This window comes from Podarcis bocagei (assembly GCF_964188305.1).
Source record: "Podarcis bocagei genome assembly, chromosome: 12".
Taxonomy (NCBI): domain Eukaryota; kingdom Metazoa; phylum Chordata; class Lepidosauria; order Squamata; family Lacertidae; genus Podarcis; species Podarcis bocagei.
Window position 1 is genome coordinate 12,134,092 of NC_138137.1, and position 16,917 is coordinate 12,151,008.

The window sequence follows — 16,917 nt, forward strand, 5'->3', positions numbered from 1 at the left end:
TCTTCCACTGCCTCCCGCAGTTTGGTCAAACTCATGTTGGTAGCTTCGAGAACACAGTCCAACCATCTCATCCTCTGTCATCCCCTTCTCCTTGTGCCCTCCATCTTTCCCAACATCAGGGTCTTTTCCAGGGAGTCTTCTCTTCTCATGAGGTGGCCAAAGTATTGGAGCCTCAGCTTCACGATCTGTCCTTCCAGTGAGCACTCAGGGCTGATTTCCTTAAGAATGGATAGTTTTTATCTTCTTGCAGTCCATGGGACTCTCAAGAGTCTCCTCTTTCATGGATCACTGCCTTGTTGTGGCGAAGGGGCTTGAATAACTCAGAGAAGCTATCAGCTATGCCATGCAGGGCCACCCAAGACAGACAGGTCATAGTGGAGAGTTCTGACTAAATGTAATCCACCTGGAGCAGGAACTGGCAAGCCACTCCAGTATCCCTGCCAAGAAGACTCCATGGACAAAGACATGTATATATTAGCATATGCTAAAAGGGGTGTTTTTTTTTGGGGGGGGGGTTAGGAGATGCATTTCCTATCTCTTTTTTTGGTAATGCCCATCCTACTCTGGGCAGCTACTTTGACATAAGGCAAGATGAAATTAGGATGGGGGTCTTCCTTTCCTAAGGGATCTCTGTATTGCCAAAAGCTGCCTACTGTCATGGGAAGAAGTTTGCCAATACATTGGGGGGGGGGGGGAATGAGGTAGATTGATCTTGCTATTAACTGATCGGTAACCTGACAAGTGAGAAAGGCCATCTGTTGACAAAACAAAGTGAAGTGAGGAGACATATGGACACCACCATTCTTACAACAGTGGCTTTGTTACTAGAATCTGCTGTATACTGAGCAATTACAATAGGAACTGACTTTTTTATTTTTTAAAAAAAAACCTTCCAAGAAATATACCACACTTCAGTGCACTTGAGATAAAAGCTACTTTAAAATAATCTGGAAAAGACTGGTGCACAATACATTATAAAATCAAAAAGATGTCAGAACAACATGCAGGTATACTCATTAGTAGGGTTTGTTTTCCACCAATATAGATCTTTACTCCAGTCAAAAGGAAATAGAAAAGTTAAACAGCAAACCCAGAAAGAAAAACAAATGGTGTTTTTTATCACAGTTCCTCTTCTGCAATAACAAGACATATTCACCAAAAAAATAAGATTGCACCACCAGAAAGAATAGAGGTTTTTGTTATCCCCTAATACTTCTACAACCTACACTGTCCAGACAGATGGAGGGAGACGCTGAAGAAGCAAGACGCTATTCATAGAAAGCAAAGAACATAACTGTTAACAATGCGCCTTTTATTCATTTACCATTGTAATTCAGCATTTAAACTGAACCACAATACAATTAAATATAAACTGTATTAAAAGATTAAAAACCCATCTTGGATATCAAAAGTAAAAATTATTATGATTTTTTATAAAGCACCTAACAAATCCACAAATTCATTGTGGTTTATATCTTTTGATATTTTAGAAGTTCCACAAGAGTCTCTCTGTGTCTCTCTGTCTTTCTGTGCATATGTGTGGTCCTCTGGAATCTGTCACGTGTCAAGGTAAACGTATACTATACTGAACCCTGCTTTGAAAAAAAAAAGGCTTGCACCTCCAGATTTGGGCTATTTGAACAAGTAGCCTACTTCACGGCCAGGGCATCCCTCCAAAATTTCTCCTAGAAGTAGAAAAATCACACTGAAGGCAAGAACACTAGATGGTGCTATAGCTTCATATCATCAACTTGTCACCTTCTAACGCAAGGCAGAATGCAAATAGAGCAACTTCCAAATAGAGACAAAGGAAGTAGCAAACAGGTTAGAAAAAGGTATATAAAAAGGCACAGTGACAAATATTAGTGGGAGGAGAGGACAAGGTTAGGACAAGCATTTAATGCGCTCCATTCATTAGTGCTCCTTAGCCATATCAAAATCATTCAGCATATCAATAGAGTTAAGCTTCATTCTACTTTCCCACTGAAAGCCTGATAGAAAATCCATACCTCTCTCTCAGTGAGTGAAAACATTATGGACCAGCCAGCAGGCTACTTTTTTTGCTGGGGATTATGGGTTCCCAATTACTCACAAATGCGGAGTGCAGTTGAAACTGGACACTGAACTGTTTTGCGGTAAATAGTAAGCACATTAAATGAAAACTATAATGTGAAACATTTAGGAGAATATGTACCGTATTTTTCGCCCTATAGGATGCACTTTTCCCCCTCCAAAAATGGAGGGGAAATGTGTGTGCATCCTATGGGGCGAATGCAGGCTTCAGGCAGCTCTGCGCAACCCTCGGGAGACCGGCGCAACTTTGCGCCGGTCTCCCGAGGGCTGCGCAGAGCTGCCTGCAGCCCCGGGCTTCACGCAGCTCTGTGCAGAGCTGCCTACATTCCGAAGCCTGGGGCGCGCTGAAGAGCGTGCCTGGGCTTCGCGCAGCTCTCCGCAAGCCTGGGGAGACCAGCGCGACTTCCCGCCAGGCTCCCTAGGCTTGCGGATAGCAGGCTGTTCTCGGGGCTGGGGTTGGGGAAAGCTCGGGCTTCCCCCACGCCAACCCCGCGCCTGCGGGGGAAATAATTTCCCCCCCTTATTTCCCCCCCAAAAAAACTAGGTGCGTCCTATGGGGCGGTGCGCCCTATAGGGCGAAAAATACGGTATTTGGAGCCTCTCAGCATGCTCCAACATGGGGTGGGGGAATGGCTATTCAACAAGACTTCTAAGTGGAGACATTTATCCAATTGTTATCTATACTGGATCTACATTTATTTCATATGTGAATTGTTGTTCAACATTGCCTTCATACATGCAAATGTCTTAGAAGTTTTTATATATGAAATTCTTCTATGCATGGTTTTTACTGCATTGTAAATCACATAGATACACATCCCGGGAATAAATAAATGAAATTAACCACAACAATAATCCTCCATTCAAGGATTCCCTGCAGGATGTTATGAAAGAAGGAAGTGTATAAAATAACACTGATTTTAGCTTATTAGGCGGTGAGAGAATCAAGAAACCTGCATTTCTGTTATATGGCACATTATCAAGAGATAATCTGTGGTCAGATGAGCTGCTCTGACACTCAAACAGAAGGAGGATATTGAGTTAAATTCTTCCTGATCTTGGAATACTTAGAAAGAGGAGTCATAAGCACGATTTTGTTGCAACATGCCCAGAGCACATGTTTCCTGTAAGAAATTCAGTTTCTTGATGCTGTTTACCTGCAAACTTTTTAAAGCAAAACAGAAATGCCTGAACCATCACAGGGATGTTTGGGGTGCACATAACCCTAAATCCCTATGCTTGAACTGAATCTCGATGAGATCCAGTCAGGACCTGCAAAAAATACTGAATTCAAGAATTTTTATGGGAATATGCCTGCTACTTTTCAACGGCCTGAACAACCTTTAAGAATGAAAAGAAAGCAATTGCAGCCAAAGACAGTAACCACAAGCACCTATTAAAATTCCAGACTTTTACAATTAATGGAGACTGCATCACACTTGGAGAGAAACATTTTCCCCATCACTCTCAAACATCCATGTGCCTTCCAACCCAGGGAGAACTTACCTTGCGAAGTCAAAAACAATTATTTCATTCCACCCAATCACAAAAGTGAACTCGTGTGTGTGTGTGTGTGTGATAGGGGTGTACATGGTGTGGTGAAGGCGTGTCCTCAGGAAACAGTTCTGTGTATGCTCAGACTGCCCCTCTCAGCACCCCTATGAGGTCAACACTGAAGCTGCTGGTTCACCTCATGACAACAGATGGAGCACAAGCCTTCATACTGGAGCTGACTTCTAGGCAGTCTGATCAGTCACTTGTTTTCTTCTGCTCAGAGACATATGAGAGAGCCCTCTCTGCCCTAGGTATACGTTTGATTAGGACTGGCTGAGCGCTGCAGAGACCTTCCTGGCCAGAGAACAACAGATTGACAGTAATGTATATTGGACAGAAAAGAATTTGTGGCTTTGAGATCTTGGGGGGATTATTTATTTATTTATTTATTTATAAGGGTGGGGAATGAATGAATAAATGAATGAAATGAAATATAACAACAGCAACAATAACAACCACCACATCATCATCATCCTTGGGAGGGCTGTGCACCAGTAGCCCTAATGGAGCAGCCTCCACCATCCCCCACAATAAGGTCACGTGAACGTAATTTCAATATTGAAATTAAAATACTTTATTGCCACTTGTACAACTTGTATACAGTGAGATTACACAAGCACCTCCCACTCAGCTCTCTTAGTCTTAATTCCCCTCGTTTACTGACGCACACCCACCAGACCCGAAAGTCAGTTGCCCTGTTGTTATCTTTTCCTTCAGCAGCCTAACAGCCCAGGGATAGAAGCTGTTCTTTACCCTGTTGGTGCGACTAATCATGCTTCTATATCTTCTGCCTGAGGGCAGGAGATCAAGAAAGTGCCAGCCAGGGTGTGAATCATCCCTGAGAATTTTCCTCACTCTCCTGAGGCAACGTTCTTCGATGTTATCCAGCAGATCCACGGGACAGCCCATAATATATTGTGCTGTATTCACCACCCTCTGTAGGCACTTCCTATCAATTGATGTCAAACCAGTGTACCACACCGTGATGCAGTATGAAATATGTAACGCAAAAGCTAACATGTATGATTTGTTCTAGAATCTGATCCTCAGACAAGGGCAGGTTTTTGCTTCCTGTTGTCTGGATTAAATCTGAATAAAGTTCCACTGAGAATACTAGAGTTCCTGTGCTTGTCTGCATGAGGCATCTCCCATAAGAGAATCTAGAGCTGTGTCAGTAGCCCTGCAAGAAATGAATCTTTTCTGGAATCTAGTCAAGTATGCCTAATTTTAGCTCTGCAAGAAGCACTGTTGTTGGCTTCTGCAGGGGAGGCAAGTTATTACCACCAAGGAGAATAGCCAAGTCAACAGCCAACTGGTCAACAACCTACCAGTAATGGTGCCAGCATCTCTGTACTCCCTGTAGTCTGATGGGTCATTTTCCACGGCTTCGCTTACATAGTGCTCTTCATGACAGGCTAGGACTGCATGGTCGGTTGTCTCCGGAAAGGGCACAGTGGCAGCCAAAGTGCAGTCGTTCAAAGCTGTGGCGTCCAGCTTGGCAGGTTTTACAAGGAAGTGCCAACTGCCATCAGGGGGTCCAGCGCTGGAGACTGGGTCTGGCAGAGGTAGAAAATACAACCTTCCTTCTTTGCAGTAGTTGGCTTCCTTGGGAGGTCTGTAAAACATACACCGGATAGAGAGAGAATGTGAGCAAGATTCAGGCAATCACAATAGAGTTAATCAAAACAGAACTCTTAAGCTGTTTGCTCTTTTTCAGCAATTCTAAAGTACATGGCAGCTGTCAGCGTACAAACAGTCTCTATTTTATTCTTAAATAGATGCATTTGAAGGTTAGAGCCTGGGGATAAAGTCAGAGGTTGAGGAAGCCCCCAATTTCCAGTTTCAAATATAAACAAACAGAAGAACCCATAAGGGTGCCTAAGACCAATGAATATGATGCAATAGCATCTTATCATTTGCCACATCAATGGGAGCCCAGGATCAGTTGCCATAACCAGTACCACCTTTTGTCCAAGATTTTATTTATTCACACATGAAAAAGGCCGGAACTGCCACCAATTAAAATGAAGATTAAAGCACGGCAATGGCTGGCAGGATTAAACCAATTTTGGTGTTCCCAAGCACAATCACTACATCAATTCCTGCCCTAGAGACATACCCATTTTCAAAAGTGACTATGGCAGTCAGTCAAAAGTCACATTTTCTCCCCCAGTTCAGCTATATATCAGGCACTCCATTTACTACTGGGTACTTCTTGCATGGCAAGAAGAAGCCAAAGACCTACAGCATACACTGATGTCCCTTAAAGCAAGCTGACTTTTATTGTGAGCAACAACCCACATGCTCAAAAATATCTCTCTGCCAGGTCATATCCTTAAATATACTGAATGCATCAAAGGGCATGTCTAAATGACTCCAACTCATATCAGTCTTTCAATAACCACAGTCCAGACATTCTTCAGCCCACAGTGGCTCCCAATAGTCCATACCTCTGCGGTATACCAAGTTCTCATTGTGAGAAAATGTTTTAGAGAGAAGGCACCCTCATCCTCATCGTAGAATACTTCCTTAACTCCCATGTATTTTTATGTACGGAATCAGAAGCAAATGTTGTATGGATCTTTAATGCTGTGGAATTCCAGCTTTACTCCATTATACAAAGTCATTGGGAAATGAGTCCAGTCCTCACCAAACACATGCTAGAAATCCTTTGACCAGATTAATTTGACTTCCTGATTGGTTCTGATCCACCACTTCAAAGCACAGCTTCTATAAGTAACCAACACAAAAGAAGGGACATTTAGTCCTTCTACGTGAGGAATGGGCACACTTTAGGCCTGTTGGGTCTCCCCTGTTTTTTGTTGTTTTTTTACTAGAACCCAAAACCTACCAAAAAGAGTCAGGTGCAGAAAATATGTAGTAAGGGTTTTTTTGAAACATGCAGTAAGAATTAAAGGGCATGGTACCTCTGAGCATATTCTGAGCCTAATAACTTGTTTTCTCTTCACAAACACACAGCCCTTTCACACCAAAAGTCCGCAACTAGTTAGCTTTCTTCATTTCAACAGCTTCATTTAGCTGTGAAAACTTGCTTAGTTGTTAAAGGTATTTAGGAGTCTGAAACCTTTGATGATCTACTGCAAATTGTCCAGAAATCTACTAGATTTCAAACCTACCTTCTAGCCACTCCTGTTCTGCAGAGTACGGTTAGCCCTTGTGTGGGGCACACTTTGATGAAGCCTGTGACTTGGCTTCTTTAAGCTGGGTACATGCGTCAGCCAAACAACATGAGCACTGCAGTGGTCACATTCCTTTCTGCCTTGGGAGGGCAAAGCAAAAATCCCTAAGCCTCAAGCATTGGGAGGAGCTCATGCTTTGAATCTTCCGCATGTTAAAATCAATACAGTTTTTTAAGTGCCATCACTGACTCAACAGCAGCATTGACTCTTCATGTTAAGCCAGTAGAATGGGAAACAGTGGTACAACTGTTGCTCTCCCATTACTGGTTTTACCTAGCCTTAATCTTCTGCCCCAAGTGAAACCAAGCCTAAGCAAATACAGCTGGTTTTGCTAATATTTATCCACTGTAAACTGTTGTTCCCCTTCCTCTGTCACAACTTAGGCAACCACTGCACAAGCAAGGACATAATATCTGCACAGCCAGAGGCAATTTTGAAGGCCTGTATCACAGCCAGTCCTGGTGCAATGAGCAAGCAGCTTCTCATTTCTTCATGTCTATTCAGAAATAAGTCTTACTGCATTCACCCCAAAGTGAATGGCGTTAGCAATGAGAGGCATTCTGCCTCCTCTTTTTGTGCTTTGGAAATGGGCTACAAAGTGTATTGTCTTGCACAGGTGCAGCATGTATAATCTGAGCGCGAGGTATCATGATCCGTTGACATTTGCTGCCTGAGTGTGTCTGTATGTGTGCACATGTGCGTAACTGATTGACTGCAACCATCAACAAGGCATGTGCCCCTAGGTGAAAATTTTTGCTGCCTGCCCAGTGAGCTTTCCAGGTATATTCCGGTGCTGGTGCTCGCTCCATCTGGAGTTCATCCAAATGGGAATCTGGAGTCAAAGAACCTTGAACAATTTGCTTACAAAGACTCATTCGCTGAACTAGAAAGTTGTTCTCTCCTTCATCCCTCCCACAGACACTACTGAGAGAAAAGCTAGTTGTGAAAGTATTGGCTTTAGGGACTTGATGCTTAACATGATTATCTTAAATGTTTCTTTTTATTGTGTATGTTTTCTTTCATAAGTATCCCTCATGGTTGAACTTCAATAGTAAAGAGATCAGGGGTTTTTTTTAAAAAAAGTTTCACCTCTAAAGCTATAGAGAAACCAGATGTGGCACTGGAGAACTTACATAGGTGTTTTGTTTTGTTTTAATTACTGCATAAAACTCATCACTTGTGAGTTCAGGGAGAGGAGGGCAGCAGTGCAGACTTTTGCCCTCTACAGAATAATTTGTACATATGCCACTGGGTGCCGGTACTCATAACTTGATAGAAGTGCCATGGGTGCCATGACTGCAGCAAAAGAAAAATAGGTGAGATCCATTACAAAATGAGATCTATTATAAAATAAACCCTGGAAGTATATAATAACTTACTAAATCTCAGCTGAATCATTTATGTCCATTACAAATTTGTCTGACAAAACCATACATTTAAAACATAGCTCTGCTCACACTTTTTCTCTCTTTAGTCACAATCCCTGCCAGGCAACAAGACAATTGTGGTCTAGAGCAGTGTTTCCCAACCTTTTTTGGGCAAAGGCACACTTGTTTCATGAAAAAAATCTCGAGGCACACCACCATGCCAGATGGGGAAAGGTCACTTTTTACTTATGTAAAAAAAAATAAAAAAATAGTAACTTCCAACGAATTCTGTAGGTCTTGTTTCTGAATCATTAAAGCTGCATTCGGGAAGGATTCGTAAGGGCGCACAGCAACTCAGTCCCACCAACTCCACAGCAGGGTTCTCAGGTCCAGTGAAGGGCTCCCTCAGGGGGGCACATATATACACCTGGGCTCCCGAAAAGCTACCGCAAGAGCCCTTCAGGAGTTCACATAGCGCAGGCCTGAAGGCTGCAGCTTCCCACTTAGCATCCCGCCAGAGGAGGAAACCTCAAGTGGTCGACCTGTTTTTTTCCCCTCCCGCCTCCCTTTTGGAGCGCAGAGTTTTGAAGGCCGGCATCAACTCCGTTTTCCCGGATACTTCCCGCTCGAACCGAGGGCTGGGTGAAGCAAGGGCGGCGCTGCGCGTTTTACCTCCACGGCGCAGGGGCTCTGGCTCGCCTTCAGCCACCGCACGACAGCGCTGGCTGCCACTTCGTCCTGCAGCAACAGCTCCAAAACAGCCGCCATGCCCACCTCTCTCCTCCTCTAGCACTACCGCGCGGGCGAGCCTCCGGGGCGGGCGCACAAGGAGCGTGGGCGCCACCCCTCGACGCCGTCCCAAAAGCCGCCAAAAAGCCCTAAAAAAAGAGGAGCAGCAAAAAAAAAAACACCACACACGGGGGGCGTGTTCTAATTCGCTTCTAACTCCGGGTTAGAGCGCAGCACGTGGAGGATGGGTGGGGAAAGAGAGAGGAGGCGCACTGATAGAACGCCAGGCACGGGGGCCGCCAGGGAGAACCAGCGCGCGCCCCACCCCGGACGCTCGCGGCCACCGCCGTCCCTCCCTCCCAGGGAAGGCGGGATTAGAGCAAGCGCCCGGGCAGCAAGAATCGCGCGCGCGCGCCGGCCCTGCCCTGGATCCCTCAGAACCACCAGTCTCTGGGAAAGTGGGCGTGGCTTCAGAACTCTCAGGCAGCAGCGCCCGCCGCCCAGCAAGGCTTCCCATTGGGAGGCGCGAATGCTTTAGTGGGCGGGGATTGGCGCAAATATAGGCAGGGCGGGCTGAGAGGAGGAGCCGCCGCCGAGGAGCAGCGGCACCAGCAGCGTTTCCTCTCCCCCCTCCCCTCCCGTGTCAACAAGCGGGGCGCCTGCGCCGGGGGTTTGCGCGGCAGCCAGGCAGGCAGACGGCGAGAGCCCCGCGCTGGGCGGCCTCTCCTCGCCGCCGCCGCCCCGCCTCTTGCCGCCCGACTCGCCCGCCTCCCTCCCACGGCACACCAGGCAACGTCTGGCGGCACACTAGTGTGCCGCGGAACACCGGTTGGGAAACACTGGTCTAGAGAACAAATCGCATATTTAAAATGTCAATGTTCTAGACAATAATATCTTACTGCATCCCTTCTGGACCCTCATTTTTAAGGTTATCTTTCTTGAATGGTAGGAAGCCACCGTTTGAAAGTCTCATGTTCTTAGATTCCATATCTTTGTTTAAATTTCTTTCCTGTCCCACTCATAGGCAGGGGTATATCTTTTATTTGCTCAATTACTATAGTAACTCAGCCAGTCCTTCAACTCAAAATACATACATGAACAATAGAGGGCCTTGTGGCTGTCAGATATATTGTGGCACACAAAGTAGGTGTACACACACACACACACAGAGAGAGAGAGAGAGAGCGCGCAAGAGAGAACATTTTTACAAGAGGCTCAGCAACGCAAGACAGAGAGGTGTGCCACATTACTATGTACAGCAAAAACAAAAATGAGATTCAGTCAAGAGTGCATATACATCTAATGACCAAGACAACATATTATACTGTTACATATGGCTCAATATTTTATTGTCATTTGATTAAGAAAATTAATTTTTAAATTGGATTTAAAGGGATATAGTGCTACCCATTTCTAACTAGTTATGAGTTGGCAAGCTAAGAGGAATTCTGTACGTAAACATCTGTGGGAGGACAATTATCTTATCCTCTGGCTGTTATTCACCAGCAACAACCCAGGACTTTGCTTCTGCCACAAATCCTGGTGTCAACTCTGTCCTCATCTCTAATCAAGGGAAACTATCATTAACAACGTTTGCCATGCTATCAGGAGCTCATTAACTTGTACATCTTCCAAAACAGCATATGCTGCCATATGCCAGCAGTGCCCTTCTGCCATATATATAGTCCAAATCAGACAGACCCTCTTTAGATGTTTATGTTCCCTATATCTGTGCCTGCTTACTATTTTGGGAGTCGGTCACACACATTCTTGATTGAATCTTTTACTCTTTTGAGCTCTGCCCTGTAATCTTTAGTATTATTCAGCCTTAAACATCCCTACACCTCCTTCTCTCTATTTCCACATATTTTATCTCATTATCTAGCCATATCTATCTATAAAACAGTCTTGAGAAATACAATTAACAGCCATAAGCTTACTGATTACTTTCTTTAAAAAATATCTAATGTTTTATGTTCTGTAAGCCGCCCAGAGTGGCTGGGGAAACCCAGCCATTTGTTGTTGTTGTTGTTACTTCTTCACATCACCTTTTTTCTGTGACCCGGTTCACATGTAATACTAAGCCAAATCATGTCTACCTAGGTGTGAACATGCAGGCATGCACATACTCACAACAACAACAACAAATCATAGCAGCTTCATTCCTCCCCCTGTCTTGCTGTTGCTGTGCTATTTGGAGTTAAACTATGGTTTGACTTAGTGTTGCATCTTAGTGTTTTGCTCCAGAGAAACCATGAGCTGCAGCCAAAGCTTGTTCTTAGCTTACCACCAGTCATTTTCTGGGAGCGAGGTAAAGCAGAGCCCAGGTTTGCATGCAAGGCTTAGCTCTGGATAGCATAGATGCAGGAAGTGATGCAGCTACAATTTTTGCTCCAAGTACACCTTCGTTCCGTTAGCCATGGTTGGCTTAGCATTGTATGTGAACTGGGCTTCTATCTCTCATATACAACCATGCTGCAAATGCAAACCTTTTTTTAAAAAAAGAACCATCAAAGAAAGGTGTTCATAGGATTTGTATAGATGACTATTTAACAGCCGTTCTAATATTGCTTACAAACCACAGCTGCAAGCTAAGTCTCTGGGGGCGGTTTGATATCACTCCACCAAAGCACACAGCAGCATTTCCATGACAAGCTCAGATGGAAAAAGAACCATCACCAGAACAGTTTGCATATATTAGAAAGGTCTGTGATATTCACTCCTGTAACTCCAAGCTGTTACCATATGCATAGAAGCACTAAAAGGCTGCTTAGGAAGGTTTAGGCAGCTAGTCTTGCTAATACAAAATTGCTACCTAGATTATTCCCTGACCACTAGCTGCCTGGTCATGAACATGGTCTTTCAGTAACAACTGTGATTATATTTAAGTGTGTGAGTATGTGTGTGTGCGCACGTGCAGAGACCCTACAAGATAAATTGTAGCGCTGAGCTAAAAACGAAGTGTTTGATTAATCCTTGCATGGAGCAGCAATTTAAGTGCAAATACAAATGTAGCATGGTCCATTCCTTAGCCATAGCAAATTTCTTTCCTCAGGGAGGCCAGAGATGCATACATGGTCTCTTCTGCCTACTTTAGTTTCATAGCAACCCTTCCAAGTTTTATTAGGTTGAGAGATCATGACTGGCTCAAGACCTCTCAGCAAGTTGCACATCCATCAGGGATTTGATCCTAGGTCCCTACATTTTAAGATGAAGGAATGGGAGTAGGTCACAGATTGCATGCTCCCAATCCATCTTCTTGTTTTTCAAGTTCTCCTTGAACTTAACTATGGTTTGGTCCTATTGTTACACCAACTTGTTTTGAAGCTATTTACAATTCCTGGTTATGCATTAACCATGGTGAACAGTGTACAGAACCATGAACCATATTTCAGAGTTGGAAGAATTCATGCTTAAGTAGGAAGGCAGAGTGTGATAACACATCATGTTCCTAAAGTCTAAAAAACGCAGCTGCCATAAGAGGCAGCATGTTCACATCCAGCTGAAAGATCAAAGTCCAGGAAGAGCGACTAGAATTATATTCAGACCACCTCTGGATATGAAACTGGACTCAAGAGTTTCCTTTGCAAATAAAACAAGCTCAGCTTTCTGATTGGTGATGCCTCTGTGAAGGAAGTTCAGTTTAGGACACAAAGAGGGACAAGGAAAACAAATGATTAACAAAATCTGGAAACAGCTGTACCACTGAGAGTATGGAGAAAGTTGTGTGCCTAATGGATGTGCATACACAAGTGCACAAAAACAAGTTGACTTAAAAACAAATTAAATGAACAGCACTGTGTGAGAAACAGTGGAGGTTCTTTTTTTAGCCACCTACAGAGGAACTTGATGACACTTCTTAACTATAGAAATCTGAAATGTAATCATATGTTCAGAGCAACTGAGTAAAGTTACACAATTTTACATAAAAGATAGCACAGGTGAAAGTGAGACCATGTACCACAAAGGTTAGTGAAATTATCTGGGTGTGATGAAATATAGGTAACAGTAAAAGTAATAATCTATTGAAGGGATTACAAGAATGCTTCCTTCCTTCTTGAAACCTAGAGATGTTATTTCAGAATCTGTTTTCATTATTTCTTTCATATTTTCATAGTGACTCGTGGAAAAGGATGATTGTTGGTAAAATCTGCAGATTTAAGCAAATCGGTAGGGCTCATGGAGAGAATGAAAGTGGTTATGCAGGATGACTCATGGAGTAATAAAGTGGGGTGAAATTGAATGATACAGAGCCATACATTTGAGAAGTATAAAAGTCATCTGACGTGACAGATGCAGAATCAAATTCAAGCAGCTTTAGTCTTTCGAGGTGCTTAAAAACAACAGCACAACTCAAAGTGTTGGTGCTGACCTTTAAAGCCCTAAACGGCCTTGGCCCTGTATACCTGATGGAGCGTCTCCACCCCCATCGTTCTGCCCGGGCACTGAGGTCCAGCGCTGAGGGCCTTCTGGCAATTCCCTCCCTGCAAGAAGTGAAGCTATGGGGAACCAGGCAGAGGGCCTTCTCAGTAGTGGCACCCACTCTGTGGAACACCCTCTCATCAGATATCAATGAGATGAATAACAATGTAACCTTTAGAAGACATCTGAACGCAGCCTTGTGTAGTGAAACTTTTTAATGTTTAATGTTTTATTATGTTTTTATATATGTTGGCAACCACCCAGAGTGACTGGGGCAACCCAGTCAGAGATGATGATGATTATATAGTTTTTCAACACTAGATCCAACCCAGTGTCAGAAATACAGTTTAGGGCAATATGGTGCTCTATTGCGTGGAGACCATCTTAGAATCTGTAATATTTACTCATGAAGCATGGTGTTTGAGAGGCATCACTGACCCCACTGGATATGGGTGCAAGGATAGAGAATGGATTTCCTTTACTTGAAACCTGACATTTTGAATTCAAAAAATGAACTAGGAAATTGCATTTTTAAAAATCTATCATAGAACGTGGGATCATCCAAGCTATAAACAGAAGTGGTTTAAGAGTAACTGGATTATATCTGGAAGATTTGGGGAGAATCTCAGCTTCAAAGAGCAATATTATTGTAATATTGCTAGCAACATTAATTACTTTAAATGCTGTACCTTCTTTTTTAAAAAAGTTAATTAAGCAGGTGACTCTCACAATGTGTGCAGAACATTGATGTAATGGACTGAAATAAATCCTGACCCTTCTTTCCTCCCAGAAGAAATCAATTACATGCTGGCAAACTCTGCCACTCTGGTTTAAACTTCCAATGGCTCTACCTCTAGTAAATTAATTACTCTAATTACAAGTTCATTTTGGGTACACAGGATGTGAAAGACAGACAGTCCACAATTTTGTGTTGGAATATTTAAAGCAATAGGCAGCCTTTACTATGAAAAGTACTTTCAGGTCAAAATTGCAATGTTCTATATATTTCTCACAATTAGAAGCCCAAATATCCACACCACCACTTGGCTAAATTATGGAGAGGATGCAAGAGTTGAGTGCATATTAAAATAGAAGTGGCTGGCAACAAATTTTCGAATTGTTCTAACTTTCCCGCATTGCAACAATATGAAGCTAAGGAAGAATTTGAATGTTTAAATAACAAAGCCATTTGCAATGTACAGATGGTATTTAACACCAACTAAATTAGCCAAAATGTATCAAATGAGAAATAAGAATTGTTGGAAATATAATGTTAAAGAAGGAGATTTTTACCATATGTGGTGGACTTGAAATAAAGTCAAAATATTCTGGGAAAATATATATAATGAGTTTTAAAAAATGTTCAGATAGACTTTCCCTAAAAAACCGGAGGCATTCTTGTTGGGGATGACCGGAGTGGAAATATTAAAAGCTGACCAGAAACTGTTTATGTATGCCACTACGGAAGCCAGAACCTTATTAGCCCCAAAGTGGAAACAGCAAAAATTACAGACAGTAGAGGAATGGCAGACAAAGATGATGGGACTACGCAGAATTGACAAAGCTGACGGGGAAAATCCAAAACCAGAGTGACCAAGCGTTCCAGGGAGAATGGAGTAAGTTTACTGAATATACAGACAATTATTGTTAACATATAAAGACACTAGCTGGACTGTGGTAAAGTTTGCAACATTTAAAAGAAGAAACTTTCTACTTGTGCTTTAAGTTTTAAATAACTTAAGTTAAATGTACAAGTTAGATGGTAGAAGTGTGTGGTTTTAAGATGTGTTTTATAAAAACCAGATGACGGAACGGAGGGAAGTCAAAAGCTTGGTAGAGCTAAAAATTTGTAAAAGGTGATATGGTGATATAATATTGTTAAAAATGGAAAATTAATAAAAACTATTATAAAATAAATAAATAAATAAATAACAAAGCCATTTGCAGTACCATAGAATTCTAGAGATAGAATGAAACCCAAGGGTCATCTAACCCAATCCCCTGTTTTGCAAGAATCTCAACTAAAGCATCCATGGTAGATAGGATAGCCATGCAATCTTGGCTTAAAAACCTCAAATGAATGAGAGTCCACAACCTCCTGACAGAGTCTGTTCTACCATTGAACTGCTCTGTCTCTGTCAGAAAGGTTTTCCTGGTGTTTAGTAGGAATCTCCTTCTTGTAACTTGAAGCCATTAGTTCCAGCCCTACACTCCAAAGTAGGAGAAAACAAGCTTGCTCCATCTTTCATATGACAGCCCTTCGGATATTTGAAGATGACTATCCTAGCTCCTCTCAGTCTCATCTTTTCCAGGCTAAACATACCCAGCTCCTTCAACCGTTCCTCATAAGGCTTGGTTCCCCTTCTCTGCACACATTCCAGCTTGTCAATATCCTTCTTAAACTGTGTTGCCCATAACTGGACACAGTATGCCAGGTATAGTCTGACCAAGGCAGAATAGAGTGGTACTATTACTTCCCTTGGTCTGCACACTATACTTTTGTCGATGCAGCCTAGAACAGCATTAACTTTTTTGCTGTTGCATCACTGTTGACTTACGTTAAGCTTGTGGTCCACTAAGACCCCTAGATCCTTTTCACATGTAGTACTGGTAAGCCAGCTGTCCCCCATCTTATATTTATGCAGCTGGCTCTTCTTGCCTAAGTACACAGAAAAATCATACTTGCACCCTAACTTCTGCAATTTATTGTCAAGTCTGATGTCTCCCACTTCCTTTGCTCCGTTGCACTTTCCTTTTTGCTTCAAACAGCCACACAATTGTTTCTTTCCCTGATCTGGTGCCCTTCAGGCTACAACCGCCATTAGTCACAGTTATCACAGCCAACGGTCATGACGGGAGCATCATCCGGACAGCACCAGACTGAAGAAGGCTGCCTGAGGGCCCAGGAACCTTCAGTTTGATACAGCACAGGAAGACAAAAATCCAAAACTCCCTGTGCATAAGAGGAGCCAAGCCTTTCAAATAGTTTGGCAAGCACCTTCTATGTACTATCCAAATATATAAAGATGATAGATTCCCAAAAACAACTGGTGTGGTGCAAGCTGGTGTCACACAGCAACTGAGCGGAGAATCTAGAATTGTGGAACTCAAATCTTGAGTCAGTCTTGCTGCAACGTGTGCTCAACCTCAGTATTATGGGGATACCATAGGAACCAACTCCCAGCCCGAGGTCCCTTTGCCACCTCTCCCCCAAATAAAATATTTGAGGGGGCCAAGCACCTCCAAAGTTGATGGGCATTGCCATTCAAATGCTGTGCGTGTGCCACGTCTTGTGATTGATTACGTGGGACTCCCAATATTTTATTCAATTTGGCACTTCTTGGGTAAAGGGGACCCCTGACCATTAGGTCCAGTCATGACCGACTCTGGGGTTGTGGCACTCATCTCGCTTTATTGGCCGAAGGAGCCTGCGTACAGCTTCCGGGCCATGTGGCCAGCATGACTAAGCTACTTCTGGCAAACCAGAGCAGCGAATGGAAACACCGTTTACCTTCCTGCCAGAGTGGTACCTATTTATCTACTTACACTTTGACGTGCTTTCGAACTGCTAG

The 16,917-nt window shown here is 43.2% G+C and overlaps 1 protein-coding gene across 10 annotated transcripts in view; it reads right to left on the reverse strand.

Annotated features, from left to right (window-relative positions):
• Window positions 1-16,917, reverse strand: part of TRAK1 (trafficking kinesin protein 1) — a 142,273-nt gene that overhangs the window by 82,907 nt on the left and 42,449 nt on the right. For 5 of the 10 annotated variants that reach the window (XM_081164412.1, XM_081164416.1, XM_081164409.1 and 2 more), the window contains exon 2: window positions 4,956-5,242. Coding sequence is in view for 3 of the 10 variants with exons in the window: in XM_081164409.1 (XP_081020535.1) it covers window positions 4,956-5,242 (287 nt within the window). In the remaining 7 variants the exon portion in view is untranslated. Of the gene's footprint in view, window positions 1-4,955; window positions 5,243-16,917 lie in introns of those variants that run through there. The other 5 variants (XM_081164408.1, XM_081164407.1, XM_081164405.1 and 2 more) reach the window with 4 other exon arrangements.